This window comes from Monomorium pharaonis, chromosome 9 (genome assembly GCF_013373865.1).
Source record: "Monomorium pharaonis isolate MP-MQ-018 chromosome 9, ASM1337386v2, whole genome shotgun sequence".
Classification (NCBI taxonomy): Eukaryota; Metazoa; Arthropoda; class Insecta; order Hymenoptera; family Formicidae; genus Monomorium; species Monomorium pharaonis.
Window position 1 is genome coordinate 472,923 of NC_050475.1, and position 24,200 is coordinate 497,122.

At 29.1% G+C, this 24,200-nt stretch overlaps 2 protein-coding genes across 2 annotated transcripts; both read left to right on the forward strand.

Moving 5' to 3' along the window:
- Positions 1-7,195: 7,195 nt before the first annotated feature.
- LOC105838891 lies at positions 7,196-18,219 on the forward strand. The gene is made up of 11 exons (XM_036292097.1): positions 7,196-7,300; positions 7,919-8,450; positions 8,557-8,928; positions 9,117-9,301; positions 9,410-9,698; positions 10,033-10,199; positions 16,054-16,585; positions 16,792-17,160; positions 17,359-17,543; positions 17,612-17,900; positions 18,006-18,219. The coding sequence occupies exons 2-11, from the start codon at positions 7,931-7,933 to the stop codon at positions 18,185-18,187; spliced, it is 3,090 nt and encodes a 1,029-aa protein (XP_036147990.1). The 5' UTR covers positions 7,196-7,300; positions 7,919-7,930; the 3' UTR covers positions 18,188-18,219.
- Positions 18,220-19,977: 1,758 nt separating this feature from the next.
- On the forward strand, positions 19,978-23,365 carry LOC105839321 (cytochrome P450 6k1). Its single transcript, XM_036292064.1, has 6 exons — positions 19,978-20,172; positions 20,380-20,911; positions 21,284-21,652; positions 21,833-22,017; positions 22,180-22,471; positions 22,968-23,365. Exons 2-6 carry the CDS (start codon positions 20,392-20,394, stop codon positions 23,144-23,146), a joined length of 1,545 nt encoding a protein of 514 aa, XP_036147957.1. The 5' UTR covers positions 19,978-20,172; positions 20,380-20,391; the 3' UTR covers positions 23,147-23,365.
- Positions 23,366-24,200: the final 835 nt, after the last annotated feature.

The following is a 24,200-nucleotide window of genomic DNA, read 5'->3' on the forward strand; positions in this document are numbered from 1 at the left end:
AAATAGTAAAATATTAAATTTTTTCAATAAAATAAAATTTTTATCAAAATAAACTTTATTTTTGAAGAAATCTTCTGGTTAGTTAAAAAAAAAATTTTTTTTATACTCTTTCAAGTAATTGTTAAATTTTATGCATTTCATGAATTTAATATCTAATTGCAAGATGTTTTGATCTAATTGGAATGTATCTAATTGGAACGTTTTGAGACACTCTGTGTATACTGATTCGTATGCATCGGACTTACTTACATGTAGATCTGAAAAATGCGAGCTCTCACGAATGGCAATTTAACCAATCACGTCAATATTTAAGTCGATATGCTTCGAAGCTGCTGTGAATTGAAACTTAGCTCGTATGTGAACAAAACAAGCAGAAAATAGCATACGAAACCTTGTCTTGAAATACAACAAGCGCATGTTTCGCATGCATGTCGATAATTTATTGCTTTTGCTTATTTAAATTAAATTATTTTTAGATGAAGATTTGATTTAGATAAAAGATTTAATACAGCCGATAAATTAGCAACACAAAGTTAGTCGTACAAGAGAACATTCAGCTTCTCGGAAAAGAAGCTTTATTATATGCCTAATTGATTTTTTGAGTGTCGGTTTGAGTTCAATATACATATTTTGAATATTTTTTCTCTAAAGAAAAAAAAATCAAATTAATGAATTCGTATAATGATTAAGTCGATAACGTGCTACATTTTTTATGACTGCACGAGTGGAGTTATCTTGTTAATATCTTTATTTACTAATTATATAGTATTTTATAATAATGACGCGGCGCAAAAAGTGGTTGAGTCGCCGTTTCTGAGCGTCATACGACGATTTGAATGTAAAAAGAACCACATGATTGACATTTTGTAGCCATAAAAACTGGATACATCACGTTTTATTCCCGCGTGATTGCATAATAGTTACACTAAAAGCGCTTCGTAATCCGCCTTCGCTGAATTTGTTGCGAGAATCATTCTTGTCACGTGATACGTTGCGATAGAATGTAGCTGAAGCTAGCAGCCAAAGATTCCAGGGAATATTATACAATCAGACGTTAAAAATTTCCTGGTTATGAGATTTTTAAGAAACTTCGAAAAATTTGCATAAGGTTTAGTTATTATAATACACAATCGATCACTTGCGACAAGACTTGTAATTTACCAAATGTTATAAATTTTTTAAACTATATTTTATCGTTTTTTGCGCCTCACGCCTAAACGCAAAATACGATTTCCATAAAATTTGGCTAAAAATATCTTTCCGTAACGTACAATTGAATGATCGATCATTCGCGAGATGACGTGCATTTGCCTAATTGTTATAAATATTTAAAAAATTAATTTATATCGTTTTTTGTGTCTCACGTTTAAACGCAATGTACGATTTTCTCCAAATTTGGCTGGAAATATCTTCCAGTAACGTACAGTCGACTGATCAATCATTCGCGAGATGACATGCATTTGCCTAAATGTTATAAATATTTAAATAATTAATTTTCATCGTTTTTTGTGTCTCACGTTTAAACGCAATGTACGATTTTCTCCAAATTTGGCTGGAAATATCTTCCAGTAACGTACAGTCGACTGATCGATCATTCGCGAGATGACATGCATTTGTTTAAATGTTATAAATATTTAAATAATTAATTTTCATCGTTTTTTGTGTCTCACGTTTAAACGCAATGTACGATTTCCTCCAAATTTGGCTGGAAATATCTTCCAGTAACGTACAGTCGACTGATCGATCATTCGCGAGATGACATGCATTTGCCTAAATGTTATAAATATTTAAATAATTAATTTTCATCGTTTTTTGTGTCTCACGTTTAAACGCAATGTACGATTTCCTCCAAATTTGGCTGGAAATATCTTCCAGTAACGTACAGTCGACTGATCGATCATTCGCGAGATGACATGCATTTGTTTAAATGTTATAAATATTTAAATAATAAATTTTCATCGTTTTTTGTGTCTCACGTTTAAACGCAATGTACGATTTCCTCCAAATTTGGCTGGAAATATCTTCCAGTAACGTACAGTCGACTGATCGATCATTCGCGAGATGACATGCATTTGCCTAAATGTTATAAATATTTAAATAATTAATTTTCATCGTTTTTTGTGTCTCACGTTTAAACGCAATGTACGATTTCCTCCAAATTTGGCTGGAAATATCTTCCAGTAACGTACAGTCGACTGATCGATCATTCGCGAGATGACATACATTTGCCTAAATGTTATAAATATTTAAATAATTAATTTTCATCGTTTTTTGTGTCTCACGTTTAAACGCAATGTACGATTTCCTCCAAATTTGGCTGGAAATATCTTCCAGTAACGTACAGTCGACTGATCGATCATTCGCGAGATGACATGCATTTGTTTAAATGTTATAAATATTTAAATAATAAATTTTCATCGTTTTTTGTGTCTCACGTTTAAACGCAATGTACGATTTCCTCCAAATTTGGCTGGAAATATCTTCCAGTAACGTACAGTCGACTGATCGATCATTCGCGAGATGACATGCATTTGCCTAAATGTTATAAATATTTAAATAATTAATTTTCATCGTTTTTTGTGTCTCACGTTTAAACGCAATGTACGATTTCCTCCAAATTTGGCTGGAAATATCTTCCAGTAACGTACAGTCGACTGATCGATCATTCGCGAGATGACATACATTTGCCTAAATGTTATAAATATTTAAATAATTAATTTTCATCGTTTTTTGTGTCTCACGTTTAAACGCAATGTACGATTTCCTCCAAATTTGGCTGGAAATATCTTCCAGTAACGTACAGTCGACTGATCGATCATTCGCGAGATGACATGCATTTGTTTAAATGTTATAAATATTTAAATAATAAATTTTCATCGTTTTTTGTGTCTCACGTTTAAACGCAATGTACGATTTCCTCCAAATTTGGCTGGAAATATCTTCCAGTAACGTACAGTCGACTGATCGATCATTCGCGAGATGACATGCATTTGCCTAAATGTTATAAATATTTAAATAATTAATTTTCATCGTTTTTTGTGTCTCACGTTTAAACGCAATGTACGATTTCCTCCAAATTTGGCTGGAAATATCTTCCAGTAACGTACAGTCGACTGATCGATCATTCGCGAGATGACATGCATTTGTTTAAATGTTATAAATATTTAAATAATTAATTTTCATCGTTTTTTGTATCTCACGTTTAAACGCAATGTACGATTTCCTCCAAATTTGGCTGGAAATATCTTCCAGTAACGTACAGTCGACTGATCGATCATTCGCGAGAGGACGTGCATTTTCCTAATTGTTATAAATATTTTTTAAATTAATTTTTATCGTTTTTGGCGCTTCACGCCTAAACGCAAAATACGATTTCCTTCAAATTTGGCTGGAAATATCTTTTCGTAACGTACAATCGACTGATCGATCATTCGCGAGAAGACGTGCATTTTCCTAATTGTTATAATATTTTTTATTAATTATTATAATATTATAACATGAACATTGAATATATAATCATGATTAGACAATGTCTGAAATCTTGTTATATGACACAAAATTGATTAACATTAAAATAGTTTAAAGATACAAGTAAAGAAAATTTATCTTTCTTTACCTTATTTTATATTTTTATAAATATCTCTTGTTTTTAATATGTTGTTTTTTGCTACATCTGATAGTAAAATGGAAATGTATTAAGTTATAATTTACAGTAGTACATTTATTGACGTCGCATACGTTCAACTCGATGCAACTTAATCCTCATTGAAAATAGAATAATGTTTTTAAATAGGACTCTATCAATTGCGTACTATTGATTGCACACAGCATTCCGCACGATTGACATCATGAGTTATGCGCAATAAAACCTGTTCTTGTCACCTTTTATGATAATTGCATTAATGGCACACATGTTTATTAATGATGTTTTATTAATCAATAACTGTGAACGCTACAAGTTGTGATTGTAAATGTGACGTATTACTATTTTCCTGTGACTCAAATCGATGAAGAAATTTTAAAAATATATTATTTCTATAAGTATGTCATAGTATTTTATATTTAATATGTATTTAATAGTACATATTAATATGTAGAGCATAATCTTACTAATGTCAATCTTATAAGTCATTATAAAAAATAATTTAAATAATCAGAAAGATTAGATACATATTTTACAGATAGCTCCAATTGCAATATTGTTGAAATAGATAGTAACATAAATTATTTAAATAATTTATTTTTGCGAATGTAAAATTTTTTTACTTGAAAATGCATAGTAATTATTTAGACATGGACGCATTATATGATAAGATATTTTATAATTTTTCTGCAGCATTTATGAGAAAAATAATATTTAGAGGAAACTCATCAATACAATCTTAGAGTTTTTAAAACGATATCTTCTTATATTTCAAAAGTGAAACATTGCACTATATTAATAGTAATAAAAATATGGCTTACTTAGATAATATAAGTCTCTTTGCAAATTCCGATTTATTAAGATTCAAAAGACACTTACGACGTATTTTTTTCATTGAATCCGAATCCAATTTCAGAATTTTCTCATTACGTCAGGATTTTGAGATATTTGAGTTTAACAAAAATAATACAATAAACAGGTCAATATATCGAGCCTAAACAAAATTTCTCTAATAAGTTGTAATTTGTTAACTAAACATTATATAATTATAAACGCGACTAATAACACTGTGTTGAAAAATGTTCAATTTTTCTGCCTCTGACTACCGAACGTTACACTTTAGCGCTTTGTCGAATACCTTGTGTATTGTTGCTCGTTTTAATATTATGTTCCTAAGATTTGTGATTAACATATATAAGTTTACAGTTTTCTACAATATCAGTTTATGTTATTCATTACACGTTTTTTATTGTTTTTGATCTTATAGATTTAATTTAATATGAAAACCGTAATAGATTTAATTTAATATGAAATCCCACGGGAAAAAAATTTTCATTATTTTTCATTTTATTATTCATTTAATCGTATTACTTATTGGTTCACATTTTTACTTATTATGACATTTATAATGCGAAATGCACCGTTTTATGGTTACCTGTTTTAACTGTTTAATAAACTGGTTAATATTTTCGTGTCCATTATTTCATTTATGTTTAAGTTCACACATATTGGTAATTTATTATGACTGATGAGGACTAAGTATAGTCGAAACGTTAAAATTGAACATTTTTCAACACAGTGTTATTAGTCGCGTTTATAATTATATAATGTTTATTTAATAATTATAACATATTAGAGAATTATAAATAAATTATAACATATTAGGGAAATTTTGTTTTGGCTCGATATATTGACTTGTTTATTGTATTATTTTTGCTTAGCACTAACGAGTTCTTTATAATTGTTTGTATTTGAGTTTAAATGTGTTAAAAATAACGTTTTTGGCACAGCTCATTTTCTTGTAGTGATCCAGAATTGTTTCTTAAAATTCTGATGACAGCATCGAAAAATATGAGTTTTTATGTACAAAATGCATTTTGGAACAGTTCGATATGATTTTTTTAGCTATTAGATTACAAATTGAATTTTAACCCTTTTACAACCAGTGTTACGCTGTATTGAATCTAAAATAGACTAAAATACAAAAGAATGACACAATAAAAACGAAATTAAGAATTTTCCGACCGGACAAGGCAAAATTAAAAGCTGATTCAATATAGACGAGTTCGGAAATTTTCCGGTCAGTCAAAGCTAAATTAGAAATTAATGTTGACATTGAAAGCAAGATCGGGAATTTTTCGGCCGTTTAAAGCAAGATCAGAACCTAATTCAACCAATAAAGGCGAGATCGGGAATTTTCCGGGCAGTTAAGGCAAGTAACGTTTGTGGTACAGCGTATGTACTGGTCATGAAAAGGTTAAAACTCAATCTGGAATTATACCGGATATCCGTCAAAACTATTCGGCAACCGGCCGAAGTACGAAAAAGTTATTTTTCATAATTCGGTAAATAATAATTACATTTGAATTTTGGAATATAATGAGTACTTAAATTAATAACTTGTATTATGTGTAAATATAGTATACTGATAAAAATATTTAGTTAAATTAGTCAGATGTTTAATAAAAAAATAGAGCCTCAAGATTTTATCAAATGGCTGACAAAAACAAAATATTTTTCTGAACGTTTTGTTCAATTTAAACATTTTTAATATGAAAACATTTGTATTTAAGTTTTGATATAGGCCTTATTTATTCGTCTGGTTTAAGTCTACTTTTAATCATATCTTTTTTGACAGATTTTAAAATCCATTTTATCAATCTATTTTATCAAGCGCAAACATTTATCATTGATTTGAATTACATAACATCTTTCGAAAGAAGATATGATTAAAAGACTTAAACCAAATGAGTAAAAAAACAGACTTAAAAGGAGTAAACAAGGTCTATAATAAAATTTAAATACAAATATTTTTATGTTAAATAAAATTATTGGAATTTTAAATTTATAAAGACATAATAAATATTTAAATGACTAATTTTGTTTTTAATAATGTTGAAACGTAAAAATATACAATAATAAACAGAATTTAATAATCACAAATATAAAAGATTTCTTTTTTATGTCTCGAAAGAAAAAGGATTAAAAAAAGATTTATAATTAATTAAATAAACGGTTCAAGCAATTGATTAGAGCATCGTGCATGATCCTCCTTAATTTACGCTGTTTCTGTTACATATATTAACCTTTTGCGGTATAAGAATATTAATCTTATCTAAAACAAAACAAAATATTTTAAAAAATTTTAATAGGTGCTTCTGTAACGATACAAATTTGTGATAAACAAAATGAACAACTCAGTATCAAAGCTATAGTTCTTTCAGTCAGATGATTAATGTAATTATACAAGTACACGTGAACCTCAAGGATGTAATTATATACGAACCATAGGGTATAATATAGAGACATGATAATGCAACTTTACACGCGTTTTATTAACAGATGTGCACTAATGACGAGAACTCAATTACTATTTACAGATTGGTAGATACAGAAGTGAAATCAAATGATCATTTTAAATTACAGAGAGACTCGAATCCTTTCGAGTATACTATACATATAGCGTCGATAAATTACGTTATCATTATTATCATTGTAATTACTCAAGAAAGTCGCATATTCATTGTGACATATCTTACTGGACGAAAACAGGCAAAAAATAGGGGAAATTATGATGCTCGAAAGTGTATATACCCCGCATTCTGACAGAGAAATGTTCATTTAGTTCTTACAACTGGCAGACGACGTTTGATTTACGTGAGTTTCTATATTTCATCTGATAAAGATGTATATAAAGAGGAATTTAAATAAAAATTTTTATCATTAAATCTACTATCTTAAATTTTGACGGTTAATTAATGGTGTGATATCTTTTTTGTGATAATCGAGTATTTATTAAATTTTACAAATTCAAGTTAAATACTTGGGAGTTTTGATGTCTTTAATTAATATACGCGCTTACAATTTTTTTAAATTAAAATTGTAACTTTTAAAATCATAAAAATTATAAAATTTAAAATTGAATCTGTGACTTTAATTAATATCTACATTACATTGAAAAAAAAATAGTTAATTTAATTTAACTAAATTTTTCGACTCGATTAAATTTTTTTAAAAGAGTATTTATTAATTTAAATATATAAATATTTGAAAAAGATTTAATTGTGTTAAAAAATTGAGTCAAATTAGCTATGTTTTTTTCTGAGTGTAATGCTCAATATATGCGTGTATATAATTAATCTGTGTGTGTTCAAAGATTCTCCGGATATTTAATATAATTTAATAAACAACTAAATAGTATCTACGTTACGATTTAATCGCGCGCGCGTATTACTATTTATTTTTTAGAAATAAATATGGGGGTTTTTTTATTAGGCAAAGTGGACAATGGCACTCATAACGGCTTACTGGGGCCTGGATGGCATAATAGTTCTAATGACTCTCGTTGTAACTGTCTATCTTTACATGACACGTAAATACAACTACTGGAAGAAACGAGGCGTTTTTGAAGTGCCACCGACACCAATTTTTGGCAATTTCTCGGATATCATGTTTATGAAGAAAAATCCTGGATATCTTATGAAAGATTTGTATGATCAAGGGAAAGGAATGCCCTACATTGGACTTTACTTATTAGATAAGCCGTGCTTGATGGTTCGCGATCGGGAGCTCGTTAAAAGCGTTCTAATAAAGGACTTCAACTACTTCGCTGATCGACATACCTCGCCTGATATTAATGATCGTCTAGGTTATGCCAATCTCTTCTTTATTAAAAATCCAGCTTGGAAGACTTTAAGAACAAAGTTGACACCAACCTTCACGTCTGGCAAGCTTAAAAAGATGTTTGAACTAATGTTAGAATGTGGTAAAAATCTCGATACGCATCTTGACTCGCTGAAATTGGAAGGTAAGGGCTGAATTTATGAAACTACATCAAATGTCGATGGACATAAAAATCACTATTACTATCAAATCATTGGAACGACAACATTAAATCGATATGTTGACGGTAGGAAAAGGAATGGACATGGAAATGAAAGATTTAACCGCCAAATTTGCTACGGACATAGTTGGTATTACTGCCTACGGACTTAATGTGAACTCATTGAATAATCCAGATGCCGAATTCCGAAAATATGGTAGAATGATTTTTGAGTTTGACATTTTCCGCGGTTTCGAACTTCTCTCGATCTTATTTTTTCCAACTCTGGTTCGTTGGACCGGTATGAAAGCATTTGGCAAGGATGCCACAAAGTTCTTGCGTAAAGTTCTTTGGGAGACTCTCTCTGAACGTATGAATTCTGGTGAAAAGAGAAATGATCTCATTGATACGCTTATTGAACTGAAAGAAACTTATAAAGATCAGGACATTGGAGGTGGATTTAGTAAGCAAATAATTGTTCAAACATTTTTAATGCACATATTTTTCAATTTACACCTAAAAAACAATACCCATTTAATTTGTTTGAGTAACGATTTTTACAGCTAGAAATAAATTATGGTAAAACAATTTTGAAAAATATAAATTAAAATATTATTAAAATATAATTAAAAAATATAAATTAAATTTTAGAATTTGAAGGAGACGATCTAGTAGCGCAAGCGGCTGTTTTTTTCACAGCTGGTTATGAGACCTCTTCAACAGTAATGGCTTTCTCTTTGTATGAACTCGCGATACGTTCCGAAATACAAGATAGACTCAGAAAAGAAATTCTTGATGCGCTCCATGAAACCGACGGCAAAATCACATATGACATGGTAATGCAAAGACCGTACATTATTTTTTTACAGTGAAAAAATGTCATGAATAAGACAAATGAATTTTAACGTCATTACCAAGCCAGCTTAAAATATTTATTTTATCAGGTTTGTTCACTGCAATATCTCGACATGGTAGTGTCCGAAACTTTGAGAATGTATCCGCCGTTGGCATTTCTAGATCGCTTAACAGTGGAAACTTACAAGGTGCCAAATTCCGATTTAGTTCTCGAAAAAGGTACGCCAGTTTATATTTCGATGCTTGGCATACACTATGACCCGGAATACTTTCCTGATCCGGAAAAATATGATCCGGAGCGATTTAGCGAAGAGAATAAACGTAATATTCCGTCATGTGCCTATATTCCATTTGGAGAGGGTCCACGTATATGTATAGGTGAGGACATTGATTTTAAATTACGGAAATTCTAATAAAAATAACAAATTATCAAACAGTTATTAAATCACAAATTAGTCATCTAAAGCACAAATTCAATTTTTTGGCTTTGTTATATAGAAATCACAAATATTTATCTACAAGTAATTACATATACACAATATATTTAATAATCAGTCCACTTCTATATTTAGGGAACTTGCAATCTTAATTATAATATCACGAACAGATAACATTACATGGCATTTTATTAATGTCATTTATTTTACATATTTTTTAATTATAAAAATATTGTGAAATGTTTCACATATATGTACTGTTACATATACCACAGGCGCTCGTATGGGACTGTTACAAACAAAACTTGGAATCATTACAATCTTGAGCAAATACGAAGTGACACCATGTGAGAAAACTCTAATACCAATGGTTCTTGATCCAAAAGCTCCGCTGACGTCGCCATTGGGTGGAGGCTTACATCTCAATATCCAAAAACTTCATTAAAATTGATAGCATGCTAATTAAAATTTGACTGCTTTTAAGCCAAAGAAATTTTGCCCGATATTTCAAATGCATAAGTTATAAAACTTGTATGTAAATATTTTTAAATGCTTGAAATCTTTATTTTAATATTTTAAAAATCAGTATTTTAAATATATTTTTAAACGTACAAGTTTTAAGATATAATGAAATAACAAATAAGATACAATGAAAATTGAGAATCAAATCTTTAATACAATTATTTATATTTTTAGTTTAATTATAGAAAAAATTTGAAAATGTTTATTATTGTTGCTTTAATCTTATTATTATTATTTAATGTAAATATTAAGAAAAAACTAAATATAATAAATAATTTTAATCAATAAGTGTGCAATTAACATAATTATTCTTGTGATTTAAAATATATAAGTTTATAAAATTAAGAATTAATTCCTTTTCTTCTTCTTTATTAAAAATCTTTGCATTCAAAATAATATAAGTAGAAATTATCATAAGGGTATAATAGGGTTTAATATTTTGTGGCGACTGATTCTTTTCGAGATATAGGTGCAGATAATTGTATTGCGAGAAAAATGTTAAAAATTAAAAATTTATTTTGAGTAATACTAAAAGAAAATTTAGTATAGCATATTATTATATAAGTATATTATAGATTACTATAAAATCTTACTTGAAACTTTGAAAATTTCTGGAAAATTCGAGAATTCTTTTACACAATATGAGTCAACATTCTAATTTAGTTTACAACATGCATAAACAATGATATATTATAATTCAAAACAATAAGCATCATATTAATAGCTTTCGATGTACTATTTTGTACAATTCTCATTCGCAAAAGCAAATTTTTTTCTTATCATAACGTATTGTTGTGATACACAAATCTTTTATCTCATTTGGTTATTTAGTCGTTATCTCGCACGAGATTAGATAAACGAACTTAGCTTCACAATATACATAATTCCTAAACGATAATACCAGCGTATAAAAATTATTTTTATCAATTTAATTATTATATAATTATTTTTATCAATTTAATTATTATAAATTATTTTTATCAATTTAATTATTATATAATATAAATAAACAAAGTATAAGCAATTAAAATTTGAAAAACGCTAATAAGTATTATGTCGATAGCGGATCTTTCACGCAACGTTTTTTAGGTTCTTATTATAGTTGATAATGACGAACTAATCTTGTTTACGTCTCCGAAATTTATAAAATTAAACATAGATATAGACGTTTCTTAGACGTGAATAAGTATTAGCATACGCTCACAAATCATAAATACATTTATTATTATATTTATATTCTTTATTATGTTTTTATTACATTTACTTATTTATGCAATTTCAATATGTAATATATCTTGTAAACTAAACAAAATATAAAAAAATGTTTCATATAAAAGTTTTACAGTATAAATACCTCTATTTAACTGTTATTTATTTTTTCAAAAAAATTTAAAAAAAATTTTTTTTCTTTACTGTAAAACTTTTGTATGAAACATTTTTTTATATTTTGTTTAGTTTACGAGAAAAAGCAAAAACTCAATTTTTAAAGGATGGTTTCAACCCTTTAAAGTTTATAAGCATCAACTAAAAATTTCTAAATTTATGTATTTACCCCTCTACATTTATGCCAAGTTTCATTAAGATTAGAATTTTCGAGTTTGCGAGGTTCTCTTGTAAGTAAAAGCGGACATTAATTTTTTAATAAAATTTTTTATAAAAATTGTACTGAACAAATACTGACAAAGTTTAACTTATCATGCAAAGTATATAGCCAAGAAAATCTTATTTATTTATTTATTTTTATTTATTATTATTATTTTTTTAATTTAGTTTAATCACGATGTATACGCAAATACGTTAAAAAAATTTTTTTCTGTTTAAATTGTTTTATTTTTCCCACAATATAAATTGTATCTTAGAACGAAAAAATATCAAATTTATTCATAATTATGTAAATAACATAAACCAGTCAAACAAGAAGTAACTAATCTTTCTGTAAGGAAAAGTTACAGTCATGCTATTTAATACACCATTTCCTTGTCATTTCCTAAATCAGCGGCGCAATTTATGATATCTCTAAGCACAAAATGATATCTCTATGAGTACTGTGAATGTAACAGAAGTAAGAGAGATAATAAAATTAATTTAAAAATTGAAAAAAATTTTTTATTTCTAACAAGATTATCAATATTTAAATCATAAAAGAATACAAGAAGAAACTAATAACAAAATAGATATATATTTATATAATAAATTGCATAAAAAACAATGCATTTAAATAATTTAGTTTATCTGATTAATTTTGGACTGAATTTTTGTGTGACACATTTATGCAAAGCTTTAGAATTCTTTCCAGAAATTAATTTTGCGAAAGAATAAGGAGTTAGTCTGCTGAATAACAACAATATCTTAAGAAGAAATTTTTTTATTGTGTTACAAGCGCATCATATCATGGGCCCCGAAAACTACGAATATGTTATAAATGATAAGAAGTTTAATATCATAATAAATATTGCAAGCGATAAGCATCGATTCAATAAATTCCTGAGAGTTGCAACTATTTCTCATAGAGAAAATAATTGTAACTGCTGACACAATTATGGTTAAACTATGGGTTACACCCAAAAAAATTTTTTACTGATACAGATTTCTTAATGTCACAACCAAAATGTATCGCTAATTTTGTATCTGCTAGGATTTTTGCTGTCGCGTTTGTAAATTCTGATTCTATCAGTTAGATTGAAGTGCAATATATATACCTTGTGCAATACATATACTTATGACTGTATTTGCTAATTATTTATTTACCTCAGCCAATTTTTACACACATATAATTTTTGTTGAAATTACAAGATTATTTTTTTGAGTGTACTAAAAAAATAAAGACTTATCTCGAATAAATCTGTTATTGAAAAAAATGCAGATAAGTACAAATAAAAAAAGATAAATAACGATAGGAAAAGAATAAAATTAATCGCAAAAAAATCTTACTGTGTGTACATTAAATTTTGCTCGAAAATAGTATATAAATATTACGAGTTAATTATAAAATTATTATTATTATTAAAATTGCTTAATCGATGAAACTTTTATGCATCCGTGACACAAGATGCTAGATTCTATAAATATTTTATGTAGAAAATAACACGTGCTTGAATATTGGTATGTACATTAAGTTTTTATGGCAAACAACTATGATCAAATTCCAATTAATTTAATCGGCAATAATTAAACCATTATTAAAAATTTTTGATTGTATAATTTGTTATCCTTAATTTGATCTTTCTTTCTATATGTAATAAATTATAATTTAAGATAATGAGAATTCGAATTGACACTCTACATTACGAAGCGATTATTAAAACACAAATCGAGTTATTTTCCGAGTTAATGTTGCTAGTTTTCTAACAAGACAATTAAGAATAATTATGGAAATATAGGTCTCTTGACGGGCAGGATATATACCTTGAACAGTAATGGAAAGTATGTAATCTGAGGCCTACATTGAAATAATAACGAACGTTAATATAATGGGGACAAACAATGTAGAAGTGAAGGGGAAGTTATAATGCATAAATACACGTGCATGATGCTGCAGTTTATTGCACTTTAGTAACGTGTGGAAATTGTCGAATTAAAATTTTCGTATTGTAGTTTTTTAATATTTCGTATTTTTTTACTCGACGGTGTGAGAGCATTAAACAATTCGTATTAATATATTCTGATTTTCAAAAACTCTGTTTTATATTCGATACTTCACTTGACGTTCTTTTTGTCTTGTAATGTTCATTTAATCTTTAATGTACTAAAATTAACGCGTTCTTGGAATCTTCACGCGTTTAGTATCTTTGTCATACCGAAACAATTGACTCTGAAAATAACCGAATTTCCATCAATTAAGTTTTTGCAGGCTGATTGTAAGTAACAGTTCAAAGTAAAATGTACTGCGAACTAATTAAGTTTATCAAGAGACGATTTATTTGTGAATGTGCGAATGTTTTCTAAGTTTCGGCAGATCGATAAATCCCTGTGTCGACGTCGCAACGTGGCAAAATGCACTTTATTAAAAAATTATACGCGTTTTTTGGCACATTGCACATTGATTTTTTATAATAAACAGTTATGAATAACTTTGATTAAACTCCAATTAATTTAATTGATAATTCAACCAGCAAATGTATCAAAATTTCTAGTTGCACAATTTAATTTCCCTAGTCTAATCTAATTTTTCTTTCTATGTGTAATAAATCGCGAATTAAATTAAAGTTAAAATTAAAAATTGCCCTTGATGCACCCACAGAAAAAATGTCTGGACCTAATGCTATTACTCTTCGATCTATCATAAAATAGGATCGATATAGCGCCAATCATATTTATTATCAAAGAAGGAATATTTTATTTCTTAAATGGAAAGTTTTTAAATCTAGAATAAAATAACTTTTGATACTATTTTATTAATTTTCTTAGAATGATTTAGTAAATTTAATAAATTTTATGATATTCTAGATTTAAGAATAACCGATATGAAGATAGAAATTTCTAATTTAATCTTTACCTTGTTTTATTTTTATACTATATGAGATTGCAATAAGATTATGTTAAGAATATTATTTGTCTTGGTATCAGAAATCCTTTCTTCTTCTTCTTCAAATTCCCCAGTTGGATTTCTGGCCTTGATCAGGGCCACAGTACCACGGTTTAGCCGAGTCAAAGATCCTCTGCAAGCCTTTGGGGAAGATCGGCCTACTATTCTTATTAAGTGAAAAAAAATCCTTTTTGAGAGGTGTTATATAATGTTATAGTGATTACCCTAGACAACGAAGTTTCTATATCTCAACAACTAAATAGATTTTTATGTATTTTTATCCATGGAATACAAATTTATCATTTACATTTGATTAGCTTAAAATTTCAACGAAATAGTTAAACTAAATTTGGACAACGAATTGATGTTTAACAGACAAAAATACATCAAAAATGACTTTTTACTCTTACAATACAATAAAAAGAACACCAGTTTTATTTTCCAGTGTCATCAAAACAAATTTGCACGTGGCAGATTAATGTTTACCGATTTTCTGTTAAAAGGCCATTAAAGATAATTATGAAAATGACATCTCTTGACGTACGGATATAACGATACAGATATCTTGAATGTCATGAAAAATAATTAACAGTTGTGTGTATAATCTTGGGTTTTTACAAAGAAAACAAAGTAGAAGTAGAAGGGAAGTTGCAATATGCATAAATACAGCTGCGTGCATGCGACGCTGAAGTTTATTTATTTTTTCACTTCGATTGAACATATATTTCATTTTGGTAACTTTTAAAGACTGTCGTAATTGCATTAAAAAGTTCGTATTGTAATTAAAAAAATAATCTGAATTTTTTCATTTGACGGTGAGAATCTCATAAACAGTTCTCATATTATATTTTCGTGTTCAAGAACTTTATTTCTCGATCAAACTGGCAAGTTTTATTATAAAACTACTACGTTTTGGTACGCTTCATATTTGTTTCTTTTGTGAGCGGTATACAAAAAAGAACAAGTCATTAACCAATTTCAATCGACTTAAGCAGTAAGCAGTAAGAACTCAAATATTATTTTCTTACTGCTTAAGTTTTGTGCCTCTCGTCTTTGCCTCGCAATATTCGTTTATTTGCACTTTCCGCACCCTCGGAATCTCCTTGCGTGCCTTACAATTAGTCACGTTCAGTGCACCGAATCGTTACTTTAACATTTTGATTTAAAGTAACTTATTAAACCGGTTGTAAATCATTGAGGCATAATGTCTTCTACTTTCACGAAAGCGTAAAAAAGAATATTTTTATAGAGCAATTGCAAAATGGCACTCCTAACGGCTTACTGGGGCCTGGACGGCATGATAATTCTTATGACTCTCGTCATAACAGCCTACCTTTATATGACGCGCAATTTCAAATACTGGAAGAAACGAGGTATTTTGGAAATAACACCAACACCTTTCTTTGGCAATTTCAAGGAGTGTCTATTTCTGCAGAAAGCACCGGCATATTTCTTAAAGGAACTCTATGATGAAACGAAGGACCTACCATACGTAGGCTTCTACATATTGGACAAACCATTCTTGTTGGTTCGCAATCGCGAACTCGTAAAAAACATTTTAGTGACAGATTTCAATAATTTCTCCGATCGATATAATACGGCAGATCCGGCAGACCGCATAGGTTACGCAAATCTCTTTTTTATAAGAAATCCAACCTGGAAGATGATAAGAACAAAACTAACACCGTTCTTCACGTCTGGTAAAATGAAGAAAATGTTTGAGTTGATGTTAGTATGCGCAAAAAATTTAGATGAACATCTCGATTCACTGCAGTTAGAAGGTGAGTGTTGAATAAAATATTATATTTATATACAATTAAATTTGTAACATTACTAAAATTAAATCAAACTTTGCTGAAATATTAAAATATATATCTGATGTTAGAGCAAAAGTTATTGTTATCTGTAGAGAATTACATTGATGAATACGTAGAAAAAGAGTATGTAAGATATTCATAGATAAACAAATCAAACCACTTAATGGCAGGTGATGGAAAGACGATGGAGGTGAGAGATTTAACCGCCAGATTTGCTACGGATATAATCGGCAGCACTGCTTATGGACTCAACGTGAATTCGTTCAAAGATCCAAATGCAGAGTTTCGCAAATACGGGAAAATGATATTTAACTATAATACAATTCGTGGCTTGGAGATGCTCGCGATATTTTTTCTTCCAACTTTAGTCCGTTTAACACGAGTAAAGATGCTTGGCAGACAGCCGACGAAGTTCCTGCGTAAAGTTTTTTGGGAGACGCTCACTGAACGTATGAAATCTGGTATAAAGAGGAATGATCTCATCGATATCCTTATCGAAATCAGAAACAATAACAATGATAAAGATATGAAAGATTTCAGTAAGCAAATTACAAAACTCCAAGTTTACGCAGACATTAAAAAAAAATTATATTTAATAAAAACGAATAGAAAGTGGAATTTAATGGAATTAACGATAAATTAGATTAATTGACAGATCTGATTAACAATTCTGTGATAATGCAAATTGCAACAAGTAATGGAAATCTACAAAAAATGACAAATAAACTCAATTTTAGCGTTCGATGGCGATGATCTTTTAGCGCAAGCAGCTAGTTTTTTCGTAGCTGGTTTTGAAACTTCTTCAACGACCACGGCTTTCACGTTATATGAACTTGCGGTGCAGCCCGAAATTCAAAATACTCTGCGAAAAGAAATTCACGAGGCACTCAACAAAACCAATGGAAAAATTACATACGACGTGGTATGCTACCTCTCATCATTAAATTAATTGTCAATTTAATAATAATGCTTTAATTTTTTTATTACTAGACATGGTCGTTACCGTATCTCGATATGGTGGTCTCTGAAACTTTGAGAATGTATCCATCATTGGGATATCTAAATCGCATGGCTAAACATACTTATGAAGTGCCAGAGTTTAATCTCGTAATTGAGAAGGGTACACCAGTTTACATATCAATGCTTGGTCTACACTATGATCCGCAATATTTTCCCAATCCCAATAAATTCGATCCGGAGCGATTTAATGAGGAGAATAAAAGTAAGAGACCGACTTGTGTCTATTTCCCATTTGGAGAAGGTCCACATGCGTGCATTGGTGAGAGAAACTGATCTTAATATATAAAAATATAATTTTTAATTTCTTCCATTCTTTGTTCGCTAACTTAATAGAGAATATTATACATTGTCATATATTTTGTAGGGAACCGTTTCGGGCTTTTGCAAGTTAAGCTAACGCTGCTTCAAATCTTAAACAAATATGAGGTAACACCATGCGAAAAAACCACGATACCAGTGGTAATTGATCCAAAAGGAGCCATGACAGCACCACTAGATGGTGTAATTTATCTTAATTTCCGAAAAATTAATACTAATGCTATTTAACATTTATTAAGACAGAATATTTATTTTTTAAGCTGTAAAATTTGTACAATTAATTCTTTTACTCTAAATCATATATTACACAATTAACTTTTTAATAAAAAAAATAATAAGTAAGCGTTTAATTTAAAAATTAATGTATGTATATATATGTATATATACGTATACACATATATATGACTAAATATAAAATTTAATAGAAATAAATACATTGTGTTGAAGACTCTTTGTGTTTTATGCGCTTTAAAGTGATTTTTTAAATAAATTGACATACGATATTAACCCTCAATTCCTACCTATGGGTCATTTTCATCCTGCTTAAAACTACTATCCCTAATTTTTCGTACAACCGCGATGCTAGTTGTCATCAAAGTTGTATATAAAAAAAACTTTGGGGAGGCAGGGTCTTCAGTGCAAAAGGCCAGCCCGTTTGTTCTACTCCAAACACCAGCCAGGTTTCTTACCAATTCAAATAGGACGTTTTCGACCTATAGGTAGGGATTACGTAAGTAAAAATGACTTTTCGAAAAAAAAAAACATTTTTTGTTAATTAAGTATTTTCGGACACGTACATGCATTTTAAAACATAATTATGTATATATTTTAAATTGATAATATTTGAACATCTACAATTTATTAGGAGGTTATAAATCCAGAATACTTTAAGTAGACCAATAAAATTGAGCATTCGGCAAATATTGGGAAGATTGGACATTAACTAATAAATTTAAAAAAGAAAAAGATGTTTTTATTGTTTATATAAAAATGATAAAAAGACCAATCAATGTTGTGCTTGATGCAACAAACCCGTTTGCGATAATCATCGTTTAAATTGCTGTCGCGACTGTTTTTAAACTGTTCTTTTTCTATTGTTATAACAAAATTTTGTATTTTTACTATGTATTAAATAATAATTTGTTAAAACTTTAAACCGAAAAAAAATTGATTTATTAATGTTTCCTTATTTTACAACGCTATTCATTATCCTCGAAAAATTCCAATTTTTATATGTTGAAATTGGATATTTGCTTTTATTCTACGTCGATCAGACATTTTTTTTTTCCCATAAAAAGGAACTTTTTTCCTTCCAGAAACTGATTAAAAAAATTTTTTTTCTAAAATTTTTACCATTGCTATATATTTCTAAAAAAATTAACTTTTTTACTGATTTTTCTTATTGTTTATTAAAAAATACATATTAAAATTTGGACAGGGATAATATAATAATAGTTTCTTAAAGAGAAATGTTTAAAGAGTATACATGATTTTTTTCAGATTTTGAAGAAAAAAGGGCTAAGATGAAAACGACCTATAGGTAGAGATAGAGGATGCCGACAAACACGATAGGGATTGAGGGTTAACAGTGAATACTGGGTATGTATTTGTATTTTAAAACAAAAATAATCTCATCTTCTCATTTAATTTGCAATTATAAATATGACATTATGAAATGTCAAATAGGACAAACAGCATGGATAATTTTAACTTTTAACTTATTTAGCAACTTAAAAATAGTGTGTTCATGTTTGCACTATGAATTTTAATAACCAATTGTATAGCCAACATCTAATCGATTACGCATTAATTTCTCAATAGCATTTGATCATTCTTCATTGTTCATTTCTATTTATAGTATGAAAAATAGACGACTTTATTTTACATGGTAAACGTTTAATATGTGATGTTTTTTTAAAAAAGACTTCCTGAATGACTCATGTCTTTTGAAAACTATTTATCTTCTTATAAAGTGGGGCAAGCAATTGCTAACTCATTTAAGAGAGTGAGAAACGAGCACGCAAGGTTATTGTACATGCTTGTTACATGATAACTGCGCAGTGTAACTTTAGACTTCGTCGAGTAAATCACATTTCGCGTGAATTGTGAACATAGTAGTGCAAAAACAATATTTGCTGTGAACTCATCTTTAGGATGCACATGTTACTTTTTTGTTTATAAACGTCAATAAACTTACAGTAATTGTAATAAAGGTAGTTGTTAATTATAACTATATTTGAATTAATTAATTTGATTTCAACGCGTATTTTCACATAGAAATAAATTAAATTTGAAATTAGTCGCATATAAAAATTAAACTATAAGTACAAAACTTTTCGCGATCAATACGAGTCTACAACGTGTTATAGTGATGGTATAATTATTTTGTTAATATAATTTTTTCCATTTCCAAATACAAGAAAATCTGCAAAATGGCGCTCATAACGAATTACTGGAGCCTGGATGGAATAATAATTTTAACAATTCTGTTTATAATCGTCTACCTTTACATGACCCGTAATTTTAAGTACTGGGAAAAACGAGGTGTTTTACAAATAAAACCAACACCTTTCGTGGGCAATTTTATGGAATGTCTACTTCTAAAGAAAGCCCCATCATATTATCTAAAAGAGCTCTACGACCAAGCGAAGAGTGAAGCTTATCTAGGTTTCTACATTTTCGATAAGCCTTTCTTACTCCTTCGCGATTCTGAAATTATTAAGAGCGTTATGATAAAAGACTTTAATACCTTCTTCGATCGATACGCCTCGGCTGATCCGAATGATCGTATTGGTTATGCCAATCTTTTCGGCATCAAAAATCCAGCTTGGAAAATTGTGAGAACGAAATTGACGCCATTCTTTACATCGGGTAGATTGAAAAAAATGTTTGGCCTAATGTTAGAATGTGGGAAACACTTAGATGAATATCTCAATTCGCTGAAATTGGATGGTAAGTTGAAGACTTCAATAATTCATGAAATAAAAAAAAATTGCTTTTTATGAAGAATATAATAAAGAAAATAACTAAATTTGAGTTAAAAGTACACATTTCTCTAGTTCAATTGTTTAACTCATTGTTTTAGTTAAATTAACAGCATATTGGATGGCATAACAAAATATAAGCAATAGCGATATAAAAATAATTTAAAAGTCTCAAATTAGTACATTGGTACATTACGAATTTAACGGTGTAAAATTTTAAAATATATTACAATTTTGTTAAATTTATAATGTCGTACTGTAGATGTTTGATTAGAGCAATATAAACACGAGAGTCTACAGTTAAACAAATTTAATTTTAATTAACTGATATTGTCAACAGGTAAAGGATTAATAATAGACGTGAAGGATATATGTTCTAAATTAACTATGGATATAATCAGTAGCACTGCTTTCGGGCTTGATGTGAACGCGTTCAAAGATCCGAACGTTGATTTCCGCCAATATGGCAAGATGATATTTCAAACTAATTATATACGTGGCTGGGAGATACTCGGATTTTTCTTTCTTCCAAGTCTAGTTCGTGTGTTTAAACTAACAATGTTCGGTAAGGAGACTACTAAGTATTTGCGTAAACTTTTCTGGGAGACAATGACTAGACGTATAAATTCTGGCGAGAGGAGATACGATCTTATCGATATTTTGATCGAGCTCAGGAAGAACAATAGTGACGAAGAAATTGAGAACTTCAGTAAGCGAAATAATTATACTTTACATATGAGATTAAATAAAAATGTGTTATATAATGGCTTACGATGACAAAATTAGGATAACTAACAAAATATCTGAGAAATAATTACGCTAACCGAATTTAGTCAGCAAATACAAAAACCACCAACAGATGAGATTTTACAGATGAGTTAAATTTTAGAATTCGATGGGGATGATCTCATGGCACAAGCAGCAAGTTTCTTTTCAGCTGGTTTCGATACTTCCGCAGTACCGACTGCTTTCGCGTTATATGAACTCGCGTTGCAACCCGACATTCAAAGTAAACTGAGAAAAGAAATACACGAGGCGCTTAACAATTCCGATGGAAATATCACATACGACATGGTAAACAAATTAGCTACGCCACTTCCGTCAAATAATTTCTATGACAAGCGCTTCATAAATATTATTGATTGTTATTTTTGCCGAATACTTCTGATTTTATTCTTGAGTACATTTTAAAATTTGACAAATTAATATATTTAAAAACTATCTTTATTTTACTAGATCATATCGTCATTACCATATATGGATATGGTGATAGCAGAAGCTTTGAGAAAGTATCCACCGTTGGGATTTTTAAATCGCAAAGCAATGCAAACTTACAAAATACCGAATTCTAATCTCGTACTTGAGAAGGGTACACCAGTTTACATCCCGATGCTTGGCCTACATTATGATCCGCAATATTTCCCCGATCCTGATAAATTCGATCCGGAACGATTTAGTGAGGAGAACAAACGCAATATACCGTCATGTGTTTACTTTCCATACGGAGAAGGTCCACACGCGTGTATAGGTGAAGAAAATCGATTTTAATTGTCATATCAGCTAAAGATTGATATTGTATACGAAATTAGAACGAAAATTTGAAACCATATTTCCGATTTGTACAAATTTAAATTTTTACATCTAAATACGTTATAAAGTCGTGTCATTAATATTTAACTTAATAAAATTGACTTTAAAAACACAGATTAAATAGCTTATAGCATCAAGAATGTTATTTCATGCATAAATTATGCAATGAAGCAATAATTATTAAAAATAAATTGCAATATAAAGAATTATTTAATATTGATATAATTAAATTAATGTTGTATTGCCATAGTATCATTCTAAACTTTTATTCAAAACTTTTTTAGTCTGATGATAGACTTTTTAGTTATAGCATTGATGGCTTTAATTATAAAGTTGCAAAATAAAATCAGTATTTTTTTTTTCAAATTTTTTTAGCCTAATAAATATATTATATTATATTATTATATTTATATTATATTATGTGCATTTTTCAGGAACTCGCTTCGGACATTTACTGATAAAACTAATACTCACTAAACTCTTAAATGAGTGTGAAGTGACACCGTGCGAAAAAACTATGATACCAATAAAAATTGATCCGGTAATATCTATGACAACCCCGTTAAATGGCATATTGTATCTCACTTTGCGAAAAGTTAATACTGTTGATTAAAATTAGAAAAAAGTATTAACTTTTTAATATTTTTTATATACTAAAGAAAAATATAAAATGTTTAATATATTAACATTAGTGGACTAATCTGTATTAATAACATCAAGGAATATATTTTTTTGTCACATGTACGTCGAAGTGTGATCCTTGTGAATTGACAAGTGAGAAAAGGACCATTTTCGATGCACAGGTAGCGAAATATACTATTTCAACACGAAAGACTTCAATTCTTATTTCAATATGTATCCAGATTGTTGCAGGAATGACAAAATATTAATTCAACTCTTAAACTCGACTTTAGGATATATATACGTATAACTTTACGACTACTTACCAACATAAAATTTAAAATATATTTTGCTAGTTACAAAAAAAATATAAAGGGGAATTTTTGTTAAATATTTTTTGGTCATCGGCAGAATGATAGTTTTTTCTTTATTCATCTCGACATTGTAAATATATATAGGAGGCAGCCACGAGAGCAGCCGGTCACATGCTGATGCGATGATATATGTACATATACAGCTATGTATATCCATTTTCATTCACTTACTCTCATTTACAAAAAGACTAACAATCGATCGCACTGACAAGTAATTCGCCGGGCGGTCGATCTTATAGATTTACTTACAATTATGCTTTCTGTAATGTGTGTAACTACATCTTGGAATCGAATGGAATGATTGATACCATATACACACACATATACACACTCTTTCTCGCGCGTGTCTTGTTCAGCGATGGTGAGTTTTACAGTACGGTTTCCGACAATTTCAACTCATAATACAAATAATACGCTTACATATATCGCGATGATCGTATACATAAGCAATTCTAATGTTCCTCTTTTTCAAATTTAACTCTTCCGATCGCATTTCGTAGGAATGCTCAACATACATACGAACATGCACGCACACACGCACACAATTCAACGGGATCGAAAGGATTATATCTGAAAACATACATTCTAATTACAAATTATAGTTAAAAGAAGTGGTTGATATCTTTTAACTTTCTCATTAATACCCTTGCGATCAGAATAATATACACTAGA